This window comes from Phoca vitulina, unplaced genomic scaffold (genome assembly GCF_004348235.1).
Source record: "Phoca vitulina isolate PV1807 unplaced genomic scaffold, GSC_HSeal_1.0 scaffold10, whole genome shotgun sequence".
Lineage (NCBI taxonomy): Eukaryota > Metazoa > Chordata > Mammalia > Carnivora > Phocidae > Phoca > Phoca vitulina.
In genome coordinates this window covers 25,069,984-25,084,510 of record NW_022589713.1, presented here as the reverse complement: position 1 = coordinate 25,084,510, position 14,527 = coordinate 25,069,984, and the positions used below count along the sequence as shown (strand labels likewise).

At 41.0% G+C, this 14,527-nt stretch overlaps 1 protein-coding gene across 8 annotated transcripts in view; it reads left to right on the top strand.

The window, feature by feature from the left end:
- The window catches only part of NEK11 (NIMA related kinase 11), a 237,990-nt gene that overhangs the window by 163,853 nt on the left and 59,610 nt on the right, over positions 1-14,527 (top strand). For 4 of the 8 annotated variants that reach the window (XM_032408709.1, XM_032408711.1, XM_032408708.1 and 1 more), the window contains 2 exons: positions 6,753-6,833; positions 9,116-9,176. In XM_032408709.1, coding sequence (XP_032264600.1) covers positions 6,753-6,833; positions 9,116-9,176 — 142 coding nt within the window. Of the gene's footprint in view, positions 1-6,752; positions 6,834-9,115; positions 9,177-9,481; positions 10,310-14,527 lie in introns of those variants that run through there. The other 4 variants (XM_032408712.1, XM_032408715.1, XM_032408710.1 and 1 more) reach the window with 2 other exon arrangements.

Below are 14,527 nucleotides of genomic sequence, written 5' to 3'. Positions count from 1 at the left end.
TGTTTTAAGGAAAGTGATTTGAGGGCAGTGGTGGGAAAGTAGCATTATTTTTTAATATCAAAGAAAGAACTAAGGGCATGTTTTAATTGAAAAATTAATTAGGCATTTTAGAGCTGAGGATACTAAAGCAATCTTTCCTCCAATGAGAGGAATTTATGTATAATAGAATAGAGGTTCTCACAGTAGAAAATTTTTACTTGAACAAAAGAGTAAAGACAGGTAGCTTGCAGAAGTTTCAGTACTAATTCAGTAAAGACACTGGGGATCCTAGAGTGTATAGAACAGGAAGCTCTGTTAATGTATTTATCCATGTGAGGATTTCCAAAGAACGTTCCTGGGACTTCTATAGAATGAACTGGGTTTCACGGGCAATTAGGTTTGGGAAACACAATGTTAAACAAGGTTTTAGATCTTTACTAGAAGGCCTTTCAGAGCTTTCAATATGTTCATGAAGGTTGTGAATCTCCAAGATACCATAGACCACGTTGCCAAGACATATTTTCATAGATTCCTTTTAAAAAGTTCTTTGGCACATACTTGGTAAATGTCAGTACATGTTGTTTAGTAAAACAACATGTTGTTTAGTAGCAGCAGGTATGCTTTCTATAAATTGCGTTGATGAGGTATAGTTTCGTTGAGGCCAAGGTAGATAAATCTGTGACCCAGAGAGTAAAGGTCCAATTCCTTATGGGTCATAGGCTCTGTAGGACAAATAACGTGGGGCCTGTAAGAATGGGGAATTGGGAAGGATAGTGAACCAGCCCCAGGAAGGACCAACCACGAAGCAAGGAAAGCCTGAGAGACTAATGAGTAGAAAGCTAAATTTGGAATGAGAAATTCTACACCTGACACTTACGTGCTCCACAGGAGGCTTTTATTCCTCAGTAGTTGTGCATCCCACAGTGCCTAGTGGTGTGTACCCTGCCGTGGTCACAGGGAAGGAGAACTTGGAGCAAGGCTTCAGCCCACAGTGGGCTCATCTTCTGAAAGCACATTCATCATTTTGGGACATTTGGAAGGTAGCAACAGGAAGTTTCCCAGAAGACTCATGAGAGGGATTTCACCAAAGGAAGTTCTGGTTTGCGGGTAGCCTGTAAGGTCCTATCTGTCTCTGGGGTCAGCTCAGAAGGAGTCAGAGAATAGCCTTATGATAGAACATCTGAGAGCCAAAAAAAAAAAAAAATGACAGCAGCAGAAGATGCACCGTCAGGTGGCTCAGAAGGAAGCTCTGCAAATAAAAGCCTCTGAAAGAACTGAATGGGGGAAATGCATTCAAAGTTTGCACAGGATTGAGAACTCTGAATTTAAGTAAAACCTGCATGGTGAGGTAGAAACAGGAGTATTCTGTTTGTTGTCTTGGTGTGGCTTTTCTTTCATCAACATATTCAAAAAAGGTTTATTGATTGCTACCTGTGTGCCCAGCTCTGAGCTAATAATTACTCAGTGGGCATGGTCCTGCGCTCACGGAGCTCACAATAACTAACAAAACATTAATTTTGTCTTTGGATAAGTGAATCAAAAGAAACAGAGCACTGCAATAGGGTTCACTAAAGCAGTGGTGGAAATGTAATTTAGATAGGTGCTCAGTGAACTTCTGAGCCAGTGGTGACAGAACGTCGAGATCTGAAGGATGAGGAAGATAGTCACTTAAATATGTGAGGCCAGAGCATTCTCAGCCAATGAGAAAGGCCCCAAGGTGCAAAAGATCCTGATGCGTTTGAAGAAAAGCGAGCAGTGTGGCTGGAGCATAGTGAACAGGAGAGAAGGCGGGAAGAGGTGAGGTTGGAAAGATCAAGAGGAGCTGGATCACACGGGGTGTGGCAAGCCATGACAGGATTTCCTTCTGCATACAGGACTGTATTCCATGCACAGCAACAAAGCAGTGGCTCTTGTGAGGGAAATGGATTAATGCGATGCCACAGCAGAGCAGAGAAGTAAGGAAGTTGTCGGGTGGTCCAGGCGAGAGATGATGGTGGCTCGAGCTACGGTAGCTGTTGGATTTTCATTTGTTTACTTTTAATGTGTGGCTCTTTCTCTTTTAATAGAAAAGCAGGGCTTTTGTCCTGGTTTCCCAGTTTGGCTTCTGCGATCCCACCAGCCAGCTGATGGTGGAGAACGTGCATTGCAGGGGAAATAATGGGGGAATTTACTGCTGAAAGAGGATGGTCTGGGATACCCTGGGACAGAAGATCATCCATCCTAGCCTCTGCTCATGCACTCTCTTATCTCCCATCTATGGAAATGGATTATCTGTCCCCAAAAGGTGGGCTAAGCCTGCATCTGTCTCCCTCATCTTTGTATACATTTGGCGCATAACTAGTATTCAGTAAATGTTTCCTGAACAGAATAAACTGGGTAATGGAGTGACACCTTTCTGTGTGTGTGAACTAAATCTTTCACCATAACTAGCTCTAAGATGAGGAGATAGCCTGGATTATTTAGTCAGACAGAACTTGCTGATAATTAAGTGAGAATCTATGCAGTGTGATTTTTACAGCTCTGTAAAGATACCACCTGATTTTCTCCTTTGACATTCTTGCTTTCTGCTGACTAAACTTTTGCTATTAGAAATTCATTCCTCTGATATGAGGTTGTATCCCTTATCGAAACACAAATATCCTGAGATAACACACGAGCCTGATCAAGCGTCTTGGGCTTTCGTGGATCTACCGTATCTTTTCTTGAGAGAAAGCAAATTTTTGTGAGAGGAGGATGAAACAAAGTAGGAAGGAGCTCCTTGTGGAGAAAATGCACTCCTTGGGATGGGTGGGAACATGAAGTAAAGGGTGAGAACAGAGAAAAGAGGACAGTTTCTAAATGTTCACAATCTTTGGCTCAATAATTCCACTAACCTAAAGAAATAATATTACACATGGGGCCAAGATTTATGTACGAAGATAGTCACTGCAATAGTACTTACAACAAAAAAAGTGGAAGCAACCAGATGGCCAGTGATGGGGGCATGGATAAAGAAATGCAATATGGCTATACAGCACAAGATTATGCTGCTATTCAAATTACGTTTCTGAAGAATTCTTAATAGCATGGGATGAAAGTCCAAACAAAAATGCATGGGTGTCTGTGCATTCCATGTATACCATACATCTACAGTATAATTTCAAATATCTGAAAGATCTATGTAGAAAAGACTGACTAGATATGGGTGTATATTTTTGTGAGTGTTGCGTCAGTAGTGATGGGTTTCTTTGGGGGTATTTATTTTCTTTTGATAATTTTCTATTCTTTTCCAGAATAAAACATAAATATGAATTATTAGAGGACGTATTATTTTTAATATCTCTATGTAAACATTGTTTCAAAGGCAAGGTTGCCCCGGATGTCATAGCTTTCTCTGTGGCCATTGAGCAGGTGTCGCTAGGTCTCACGTACATTACAGATCCCACTGACCTTTTCAGAACAGCTACCTTTTCCCCTGAGGAGCAATTTCGAATTCACTGGCCAAACTGCTGCATCTGTTTCTGGAAAAAATCTGGGTGTTTGACTGAACTTGAATCTGTGGGACAGTTTTTCAGAACTGAGTCTTACCTGATGTTCCTCATTCCTCAAAGGCCCATTCCTGTTAGAGAAGAGTTGGTGGTTCTGGGGGAAGGAGGCTTGAAGAGTGTCTAAATTCATCAGCAAAAGAACCATAATGTCATCTTCACAGCATTTGAAATTTGGCTTTCTGGCACTTGGCTGAAATGAGCGCAGGCTGGTGGCACTGTAATTTGGCTTCTATCTGGATGTGGTTGCTCTCTTAGGCCACTTAGCTCTGGCAGAGATCAACTTAAATTGTGAAACAGTGAGGAAATGCACAGGTTCCAGTCAACAGCATAATCCCCACATTGTACCAGGCATAATATGCTCCTGCAAGGTGTTTTCCATGACTGAACTTCTTGCCAAAGTGCAAACGTGGCGCAGAATAGCGGGAAACATCTTTAAAAAGGCATGGTATTCATTTCCATTTTTCCTCCTTTCTCCTGGGGGTGGATATATTTCTACTGGGGTCTTTTATGTTCAACTGAATGGTAATTTCTGCAACACAAGGAATGAGTTTATTGCTAAATTAAGTTGCAACACAGTAAAACAAGCTCTTTAACTCCTTTCCTAAATTATTTGATGTAAAAAAAAAAAAGGAGAACCTGATCTTTGTAATGAGTTGTCTCTTTTTCAAAATACAGAAAGTTTCATTTAAATGTTAAAAAAGTACAGTTGGCATCTTATCTAATTCTGTGGCTTATTAGTCTATTAATGTCATTTATTTTGATCACCAAGTTGTTCCAGATTTAACCAGTAGAAAAAAATACATATGGGGAGATAGAGCTGTATGTAGGTAATCAGGGGAGATTTTGCCCCTCGGGAGACATTTGGCGCTGCCTGATGACATGTTTGATTTCCACATCCCAGGGTTGGATGTGGAAATCCACGGAGGGATGATGGGAGTGTTTTATTGGCGTCTAGTGGGTTGAAGCCAAGAATGCTGCTGAGTGTCCTGTAATATACTCAGAATTATCTGGCCCGAAACGTCAATGGCACCAAGGTAGAGAAACCTTGCTGTGTATAAAGAGATGGGGGAATGAGCATGTAAACATGGCACACTGACATCAAGGTGAAGGGTATATGGGCATTTTGTACGGCTTCTGCAACTTTCCTGTAAGTCTAATGTTATTTCAAAATTTTAAAAAGTGTTCAGTGGGTACAGTTGGAGTTTGGGTCTTAATGCCCTAATTAATCTGCATCTTAGAGACAGAAAGTGACTTGTCGTTTTTGGGAATGTAAGTTGAGCTCAGTCATTGTCCATGATCTCTGGGGCCCCAGTCTTCAGGGCGAGAAGGGAAATGGGCAGAGCTCATGGCCCATGACTGTGTTTGCTTACTCCACCAAGGGAATGCACAACCTTCTTGTTGAGGCCGTATTTAGACAGAGAACTGATGTTTTGCTTCAAGTTCTCCTAGAACCTGGAGTTGGAAGCCATTGATGAAGAACCTACCCCTCCGCACCCAGCCCCTCTGTAGCTGCATTTTGTCCCCAGGCTGCATTATATTGCATATATATATATATATATATATATATATATATATATATCTCAGCAAAGAATTATTTTTGAGTTTTTTTCATGAGTTTGCACCCTGGTTCCTCCAGTAATATTGTGAAGCTCTGTTTGGGGTTGGAGCCCTGCCTTCTACTATGTTTGTATACTGTAGTGACTAAGAAGAATTCAAGCTCTGGAGAACACCACCTGTTCCACCTCTTACTAGTTGCATGAACCTAGTCACATTATGGAGCCTATCTGTGCCTCAGTTTTCTCAACGGTTAAATGGGGAGAAAAATAGCACCACTTAGTTGAGTTTAAATGAATTAATACATGTAAGCTGGTGGAACAATGGCACATATTAAGACTTCAGTAAAAGTTAGTATTCATTCATTCAATTGTATTAGAATTATTTCTGCCCTCCCCACAAGGGTTCCCTGTCCTCTGTGTTAGGAAGATATAACTGATATGTCCCAGCCATCCAGATGCCTCCTACAGCCTGACTCTGTTTCTTGCCATTTCTGTTTCTTTGGCTCAACTCAAATAGTTATTGGGAATCTCCATGTTCTGTGGCAGGCACAGTAATTGGGACTTTTTAATCTTTTATGTCTCTGTTCTTTTCCCATCCCATCCTGTTCTATCCAACTCTCTTCTTCCACCCACTGGGTATTTCCAACAAGCCATACCCTCTACTAAAGGCTTTTTATTATTTCATTTGTTTTTCATAAGAGCCCAGTGTGAGATAGAGGACATTATTCTCATTTTACAATGAAGGAAAATGATATTTGGAGAGGTTAACCAACTTGACTGAGGCCACAGAATTAAGAAGTAGTATGCTTTTTCTTCTCTTTCCCAATAAGGATGTCCTTTGAGCAGGGAGAACCCTGCTGTCCAACTAGGGTTAGACTATGATCTAAAGAGTCAATGCCATTCTTCTGTTTTACTTCCTTGCAAATCACTGAGGCTGGAAGAGACCTGCACAGGTGAGCATTTAGCATTTGCCATGCTCCCAGGGCCATGCTAGGTGCTGGAGACATAAATACATGAAACACTTGGTCAATGATCTCAGTTTATTTAGGGTCTCAGTTATCTTTTACTGAGTAACAAAACGCTCCAAAACTTAATGGCTTAAAACTGATTTATTGTCTCTCATGATTCTCTAGGTAGGTTGCCTGGACCCACTAGACAGTTCTTCTGTTCCATGTGATGTTGTTTAAAGTCACTCATGTGGCTGCATTTAGCTGGGAGCTTGGCTTGGGGGGTCCAAGATGGCCTCACACATATGTCTGACAATTGACGCTGGCTGTTGGTTGGGGGCCTCTGTTTCCCTCCACATGGCCTCTCATGCTGCAGGGCGTCTCACCATGGTGTCTCTCCAGTAGAAGAGCCTGGACTTCTTCACATGGTTGTTGGCTTCCAAGATAATAAAAATGGAAGCTACATGGCCTCTTAAGGCCTAGTAATAAAAGCCATAGAACATCACTTCTGCCACATTCTGAGGCCCAGAGCAAGTCACAGGGCCAGCTTAAGGGATGGGGAAAGAGAGTCTAACTTTTGATGTGAGGCATGGCATAGGAACAAAGGGATGGGAAGGATCGTTGTAGCCATATTGGAAAACAATCCACACAGTCACTGTCCATCTAATTCTTTGCTGATGAGCTGGGTTTTAGAGCTGGAAGGCCCCTTAACCATCAGCCGATTCAACCCCCTACTTTCACAGATGCAGAAATTAAGACCTAGGAAATCAAGCCACCTGGACCAGGCCAGCACACTTAGTGGAGGAGCAAGCGGGGCTTGCCAGGTTGGTGTCGTCAGCTGTGTGTGCCAATGTGTGCTTTGCTTGTCCTCCAGCAGAGGATGTCTCTGCTGGGTTCCTCTTTGAATCAAGGCTGTCCCTGCTAAGTTTGGAGACTACAGGGGGTGTAGAAGAAGGAAGGGATCTGTTTTTCTCTCTTCTGAATCTCCCTCCCTCCCTATTCCTGGGCTGGACACCAGGGTCTTTAGTTAGTGCTTTGACCTCGTTGACCAGCATTGACCAGACATACCTTCTTCATCATTGCCTCTTCTATACATCGGAACATGAAATGATGCTGGGTTTCACCACATGCATAAAAAGTGGCTGCCCAAACCCTACCAGATGTTATATTATGAAACAACACATTTATGTAATGTGTTATTATACCACAGTGCATTTTTCTAAAATTCACAATTACTTCAGTATGAAATGTGTTGCTTGTTTTGAAATGGAGCAGGTGAGCCACAAATTATTGATTTCCCTCAGTGTACCCACAAACCTGAAAATAATTAAGTGGTTCCATTTTCTCGGATCGTTATGATGCTACTGTGGATATTTCCAGCCTCCTGGATAGAGGACGGGTATTTATTTTGTAATAAAGACAATATTTGTTGCCAAATATAGTTCTGGGATCCCCCCAGCTCTCATGAGGGTATCTGACTCTTATTGAGGGTTAAGGTAAATAAAAAGTGCAATTCTTAGATTTATGACCCCTTGAAGACCATACATTTCCAAAGAAGAACTGGTAGAGACACTCCCTAGGAAAAAAATATTCATTTGATTTTTGATATATTGAATAGATTATAGATTGAATAAAACCCTTTTCCCCATTCTAAGTAGCATTTACTATTTTGTAAATTAAATAAGTAATATTTGTTTATTATAGAAAATTTAGAAAAGACATAAGTACACAAAGGAGAAAATAAAGATCATCCATAATCTTACCTTATAGTCAAAACCACTATTAACATTTTCAGTGTATGTTCTTCCCATCAGAGAGATAGAGGAATAGATCTATAGGTTGATAGAGATGGAAGGAGTGAGATATAGCTATACATATAGATATAGGTATTTTTCTCTTAAAAAATTGGATCATACTACACCAAGATAAAAAGCTTTTGCACAGTGAAAGAAACCATCAATGAAACAAAAAGGCAGTCTACTGAACAGGAGAAGATCTTTGCAGATATATCTGAGAAGGGGTTAATATCCAAAATATATAAAGAAATTATACAACTCAATACCAAAAAAACCAAACAATCCAATTAAAAAATGGGCAGAGGATTGGAGAGACAGTTTTCCAAAAGAGACATACAATGGCCAACGTGAAAAGATGCTCAACATCACTAATCACCAGAGAAATGCAGATCAAAACCACAATGAGATATTACTTTATACCTGTCAGAACAGCTAAAATAAAAAACACAAGAAATAACAAATATTGGTGAGGATATGGAGAAAAAGGAATCCTCATGCACTGTTGGTGGGAATGCAAATTGGTACAACCACTGTGAAAACAGTATGGAGGTTCCTCAAAAAATTGAAAACAGAATTACCATAAGATTCAGTAATTCCACTACTGGGTATTTGCCCAAAGAAAACAAAAACATTGAAAAGATATATGCACCCTTATGTTTATTGCAGCATTGCTTACAATAGCCAAGATATGGAAGCAGCCCAAATGTCCATCAATAGATAGATGGATAAAGAAGATGTGGTGTGTATATATATAATAGAATATATATATAATAGAATATATATATAATAGAATATTACTCAACCATGAAAAAGAAGGAAATCTTGCCATTTGCAACAACATGGATGGCCCTAGAGGATATTATGCTAACTGAGAAAAAGATAAAGTCAGAAAAAGACAAATACCACATGATTTCACTCATATGTGGAATTTAAGAAACAAAACAAACGAGCAAACAGAAAAAAAAGACAAAAAACTGCTCTTAAGTACAGAAAACACACTGGTGGTTGTCAGAAGGGAGGTGGGTGGGGGGGTGGATGAAATAGGTGATGGGGATTAAGATTACACTTACCTTGATGAGCACTGAGTCATGTATGGAAATGTTGAATCATTGTTAGTACACCTGAGACTAATATAACACAGTATGTTAATTATACTTCAATTGCAAAAAAATTTTTAATGGGATCGTACTGTCAAATAATTTTGCCACCAGATTTTTTTGTTTTGTTTTGCCTAAATGTGGCAAGACATTTTTTGTGTCAATAAATATTCTTCTGTCATACATGGAAGTAAATTCCTCTTGTTTTGACAGGACAGTGATATTGAAGCACTGGTCGGGTGTTTGGAAAATGTCCTGGGTTGCACCTCTCTAGGTAAGTTGCTTCAGATTCCAAAATGTAGTGCTGCTACCTGCTGATTCTAATGGAATATCTGAGGAGTAGAAAGCTTGGGAGGAATCTTTTCTTTTTAAGATTTTATTTATTTGAGAGAGGGAGCATAAGCAGGGGGAGCAGCAGAGGGAGAAGGAGAAGCAGGGAGCCCAATGCGGGACTCGATTCCAGGACCCTGGGATCATGACCTGAGCTGAAGGCAGACACTTAACCGACTGAGCCACCAAGGCACCCCACTTGGAAGGAATCTTACAGATATTTCAGTCTAACCTCTTCATTTTATACAGGAGGAAACTGAGGCCAACAGAAGTTGGAAGTCTGGCCCGGGGCCAGGCAACTCAAAGTTTATTACTGTAAGTGACTGGCAGTCTCCAAGGATGAAATGGTTGGAATTCAGTGGTCCATTGTGATCAAATGGTGGCCTGGCAGCGCATAATAGTAGACTTTCCAGGTTCCCCGGAAGAGGAATCTCCTATCTCACTCTTCTGTAGAAACAGATGGCATTCAGTCAAGTTGCAAGGACCATCACTCTGAAGGTCAGCCAGTCACTGGAAGCGATTTGGTCTGAAAAACAAAGCTGAAATTTCTTTAGCATTGTCCGTCTCAATAAATGGGACAGCTGTGCTTTTACTATTTCTTAGTTTCTCCTTCTTTTTCTTCAATCTGAAAAAGCCCAACTGTGGAAACTTCTAGCAGTAGACAATAAATTGTCACACCTGACATGGGTAGAAGGACAGAGGATATACTTACAGGTCCTGGGTGAAACAGGCTGAGATTTTTTTCTTTGAAATTCGACTTCGGGTTTTTAAAGTTTTTAACTGCATGACCAAAAGCAATCTCCTCACAGGGAATGGCAGAAATAAAGATCAAGTGCTCAAGTGTGCAAACATTCACCACTATTTTATTAGGAGCTTTATGCACAGTTTATATCCTTTTCGTTGCTTATTTCACGTCTCTGTGTACGAAGCCTTGGTCATAAACATAGCTCCTGGGTTTTTTCTCCTGATCATCGCCCTACAATCTGTTCCACTGCACATCAGTAACACTTACTGGGTACATTTAACTCCCAAGTATGGATTTGAAGACCAGGAAGGTCTTCCTTTCGCCAAGTCATTTTTCTTCTCCAGACCTTGGATTAGATCAGTAGGGTTCAGACTGGGTTCCTTGGGGACCTCCAGGAGCCGACAAGGCTCTGAGCAGCTAGAGAACAGAAACCCATGTCTACACAGCTCATCTGTGTTTCTCCAGAGTCTGACACAGTGTCTGGTGCAGAGGAGGCCCTTAACAGATATTTTTAAATATTTTTAAGAGAAATGAGATGCACACCCTGCTCCTTTACCAGCTTCAACCAAAATAGTTTCACTCTTTTATCTGTTTTATAAATTAGACTTATACATAGGGCTGTGTCTTGAAAAAGATAGATTCCACTGCAAAAAAAGAAACTAACACTGGATTGGAGAGATGATATCTAAATTCCCTTTTAGACTGTATGCTTTTATAAAAATGAGCAATAGAAACATGGAATAAAAAAATGCATTTATCTCTGCCTGGAGCTCCCCTCAAATGACAGAAAGGGGACAAAGCTGTATAAACTTACAGGACAAAGAGAACAGAAGAGATGGGAGCAGGTGGGAGCTGTTAGCTCATTTGAGAAGCTAGGAAGCAGATGGATGCGTGGTGAGCAATTTAGAAGACGGACAAGGTGAAAGCTACATGCCTAAGATGTGTTCAGGTAAGGAGAGCAGCTAAGGGGCAGGCTAGCAGACTCTGAGATGGCGGGGCTCGTGCTTTTGAAATATCTGTCTGGGGAGGTACTCACAGTGGGACCCTCATCCCAGATGAGAATATTACTTTCAGAACTCCGGGCTTCCAGCATTACACAGAAGCCATGAAGAAATCTCCTTGTGTAGTGTTATAGGGATGAGACCGCTTGGGGGCTAGTACCTGTTTTGCTCTAACTACATTTTGCGGGGAGATTCACAGATACCGGAATCACTATGGCATTAATATATGTCAGAACATTAACAGGATCCGAGGGACAATGTAAACTAAAATGTGTTAGAGTATAAGCCTTGTAACTTATAAATGAAACCTCTGTGGATTGAGTGAGGCTTTACTTACATTCAGCATCAGCCTATGCATTTTGGAAATGTCCGATTGCTTATGGAGCAGTTAAGCTGTTAAGTATCTCCCACAAATATTTTCAAGAGCTTCTCTGAACCCTCAACAAGAGAGGAAAAACAACAGGTGCAAATGTCCTTTCTGGTTATTCAGACCGCACAAATTTTAACTTTGCAGCCCTGAAAACGTTGTGTGCAGTGGTTTGACCCCAACCCAACCCCAGATTTAGTTTTATTTCTATTTAAAACAGGGGTAGTGATATTTTCCCTGCCTGTATCAATAGGGAGTAGAGAGAATGAATGAGTTAGCATTTGTGTAGCTTCAAGAGATCCTGAATTCAAAGGGACCCTTTTGAATTCCAAGTTGAGTATATTAGTTTCCTCTATACATCCAGGTCATTTTTTTTTTTAAGATTTTATTTATTTATTTGACAGAGAGAGACAGCGAGAGAGGGAACATGAGCAGGGGGAGTGGGGGAGGGAGAAGCAGGCTTCCCGCTGAGCAGGGAGCCCGATGCGGGGCTTGATCCCAGGACCCTGAGATCATGACCTGAGCCGAAGGCAGACGCTTAACGACTGAGCCACCCAGGTGCCCCCATCCAGGTCATTTTAAAGCCTTTAGATCAGTGGTTCTCCCACTTGAACATGCATCAGAATCACTTAGAGGGCTTATAAAAATGCAGGTCTGGTGCGTGGCCAACAATTTGTATTTCTAACAAGTTCCTAAGCAGTGCTGATGTTTCAGGTCCAGGCCACATTTTGAGAACCATAGCTTTAAAGTCCTTAAGCCCTGAAATTCTTACTGTGCACCCCACACCAATTTATAGTCCAAACAAAATATTTCTAAAGTATAAAATAAAAATTTTATTTATTAAAATTATAATTTACCTCTAAGCTAAACTGAAAATAGCTCCTTTCTACACTTTTCCCCCTTTATGCGATGCTGTCTGTGTGCTGGGCTATTTGGCACCGTACACAGGAGTTACTGAGCTTCCCTGGAAGCAGTAGTGTATTTTTGCCTCATCCTCAGCATCTGCATCAGACATTTAGGGAGGTCTGGTGGGCTCAAGGCACTGTATGAGGTTTCAGATGTTGAGACATATTTGGAACATGGTCTCAATCACCAGGTAGGGTCCCGGACAAACCAGGCACAGCTTTGTAACAATACCAGAGAGCACCACTAGGTGCTTCTTTCACACATTGAGTTTGTTGTCCCAAATGGAGGCACCTCATTTCTGAAGCCCTAAATCCCCCCTGAAATTTCCCATGGCATATAAGACACAAGGCCAGTCATGAACAGGATGTTGAGTGATCCCAGGTGGAATTAAGAGAGGGAGGGAGAGAAGAAATTAAAAAGAGAGCAGAAAAGGCCAGAAATCAGGGCCTGGGGGAAATAGCCAAGAATGTAGGCCATTTCACCAAGGGCAGATGCATTAAAACATGAAATTTCCATGGTTTAAATGTGTATGCTGCCTTTCTCCCCCTCCCCCATTCCTTTCTTCCCTACCAATGTTTATGAAGCATGTACAATAAGCCAGATATTACAGAAAATGACGTCCCTGTCTTAATGAGCTCCCAGTGTAGTCAGGGAGGCTGATAATTACAGGGCACCGTGATGAGGACTACACATACTGTGAACAAGGAAAGTGGAAGACAAGGGTCCACTATGGGGATGCAGCTTGGGGAGGACTTCACAGAGGGTGAGGTTTGTAATTTCTTGTGTCAGTGAGGGCAGTACAAGATCTTTTTTTTTTTTTTTTTAAGATTTACTTACTTGTTTTAGAGCGAGTGAGCGAGAGAGAGAGAATGGGAGGAGGGGCAGAGGGAGAGAGAGAATCTTAATCAGACTCCTCGCTGAGCTCAGAGCCCAGCTTGGGGCTTGATCCCAGGACCCTGAGATCATGACCTGAGCCGAAATCAAGAGTCAGAAGCTTAACTGACTGAGCCACCCAGGCACCCCAGGGCAGTACAAGATCTTATTCACTGTAGTATTCTCAGAGTCTAACATACAGCCTGGCACACAGTATTTTTTCAATAATCATTTGATGAATGAGTAGAAAGATGAATAGAGTTGACAAGAGGTTGGAGGGGGGTCGTATTCTCTAGAAAGGATCAAACAGCATGAAAGCTCAGAGGTAGGAAACAACTGGGTATATTCATGGAACTATCAAGAAGTTTGGTATTACTGGAATAAGGTGTGAGAAAGGGATCAGCAAACCTGGCTATGTAGGGCTAAACCCATGAATAATCTTGTATGCCAGGTTAAAGAGCTTGAATTTTATCCTGTGGATTAGGATACCACTGGTTTTTAAGCATGGTCAGAAAAGATTACCTTTAACAAACGATAAGGAGGTAGCTTTGAAAGGAGTGACTTGAGATGGGGAACTGGTTATGGGCTCTCATTACACAGACAATAGGTAGTATTACTATAATAACTGTTCAGGCCCATCACTATTCAGTAAGGACAGAAGATGCCCTCTCACTTCCTTTTCTTTGAACTTAGAAAAGAAAATTCTGTCTCCATATTTCATAGTGACCAGATTATGAATCAAGGCAACATACGAAATTTAACATTTTTAAATGTTTATGAAATTGGCTGTACTTCTAGAGAGAGAAGTCATCAGCAGAATGATATGAGTCCTTGGCAAACTATACTTTTATAAGAAGGCTTATTTTGTAGATCCAAACTGGATGTTCTCACAGAAGCAGTTAGAATATAACAGATGCTTCAGAACCTCTCTGCCCGTTAAGATCCCCTTAGTGTGTTGTGTTGTCTGATCAGTTTGGCTTTTTGAAAATTGTTACCCCTCAATTCTTCCACTGAACCTTGGTAATAACTATTTAATCTCTACTAAACAATGTGACTGATCTAGACCAGAGAAGGCATCAGGGCTTCTGATTCCTTTAGAATCTTCCTTTGCTTAAGCTCTTCAAACTCTAAGCTGTTAGCTGTAAGGTTGACTGACAGCCATTTAACCTTGCACTATTGTGCTTTTCACCTTGAAAGAAATGAATTTCTCATACTAATTAGAATGATGTCATCATAGTGTTTTATCTTTCCTTCCTGACATACTGAAACCACTACATTTGAGGAGAGGAGGGACATTTTGGACCATAAACCACTTGGATAATTTTGATGTGGATGCACAATGCACAATACCTGTTTGCCATTATACTTTCTGTTTCTGTATTAGGGAAATTTAATAGTTTCTG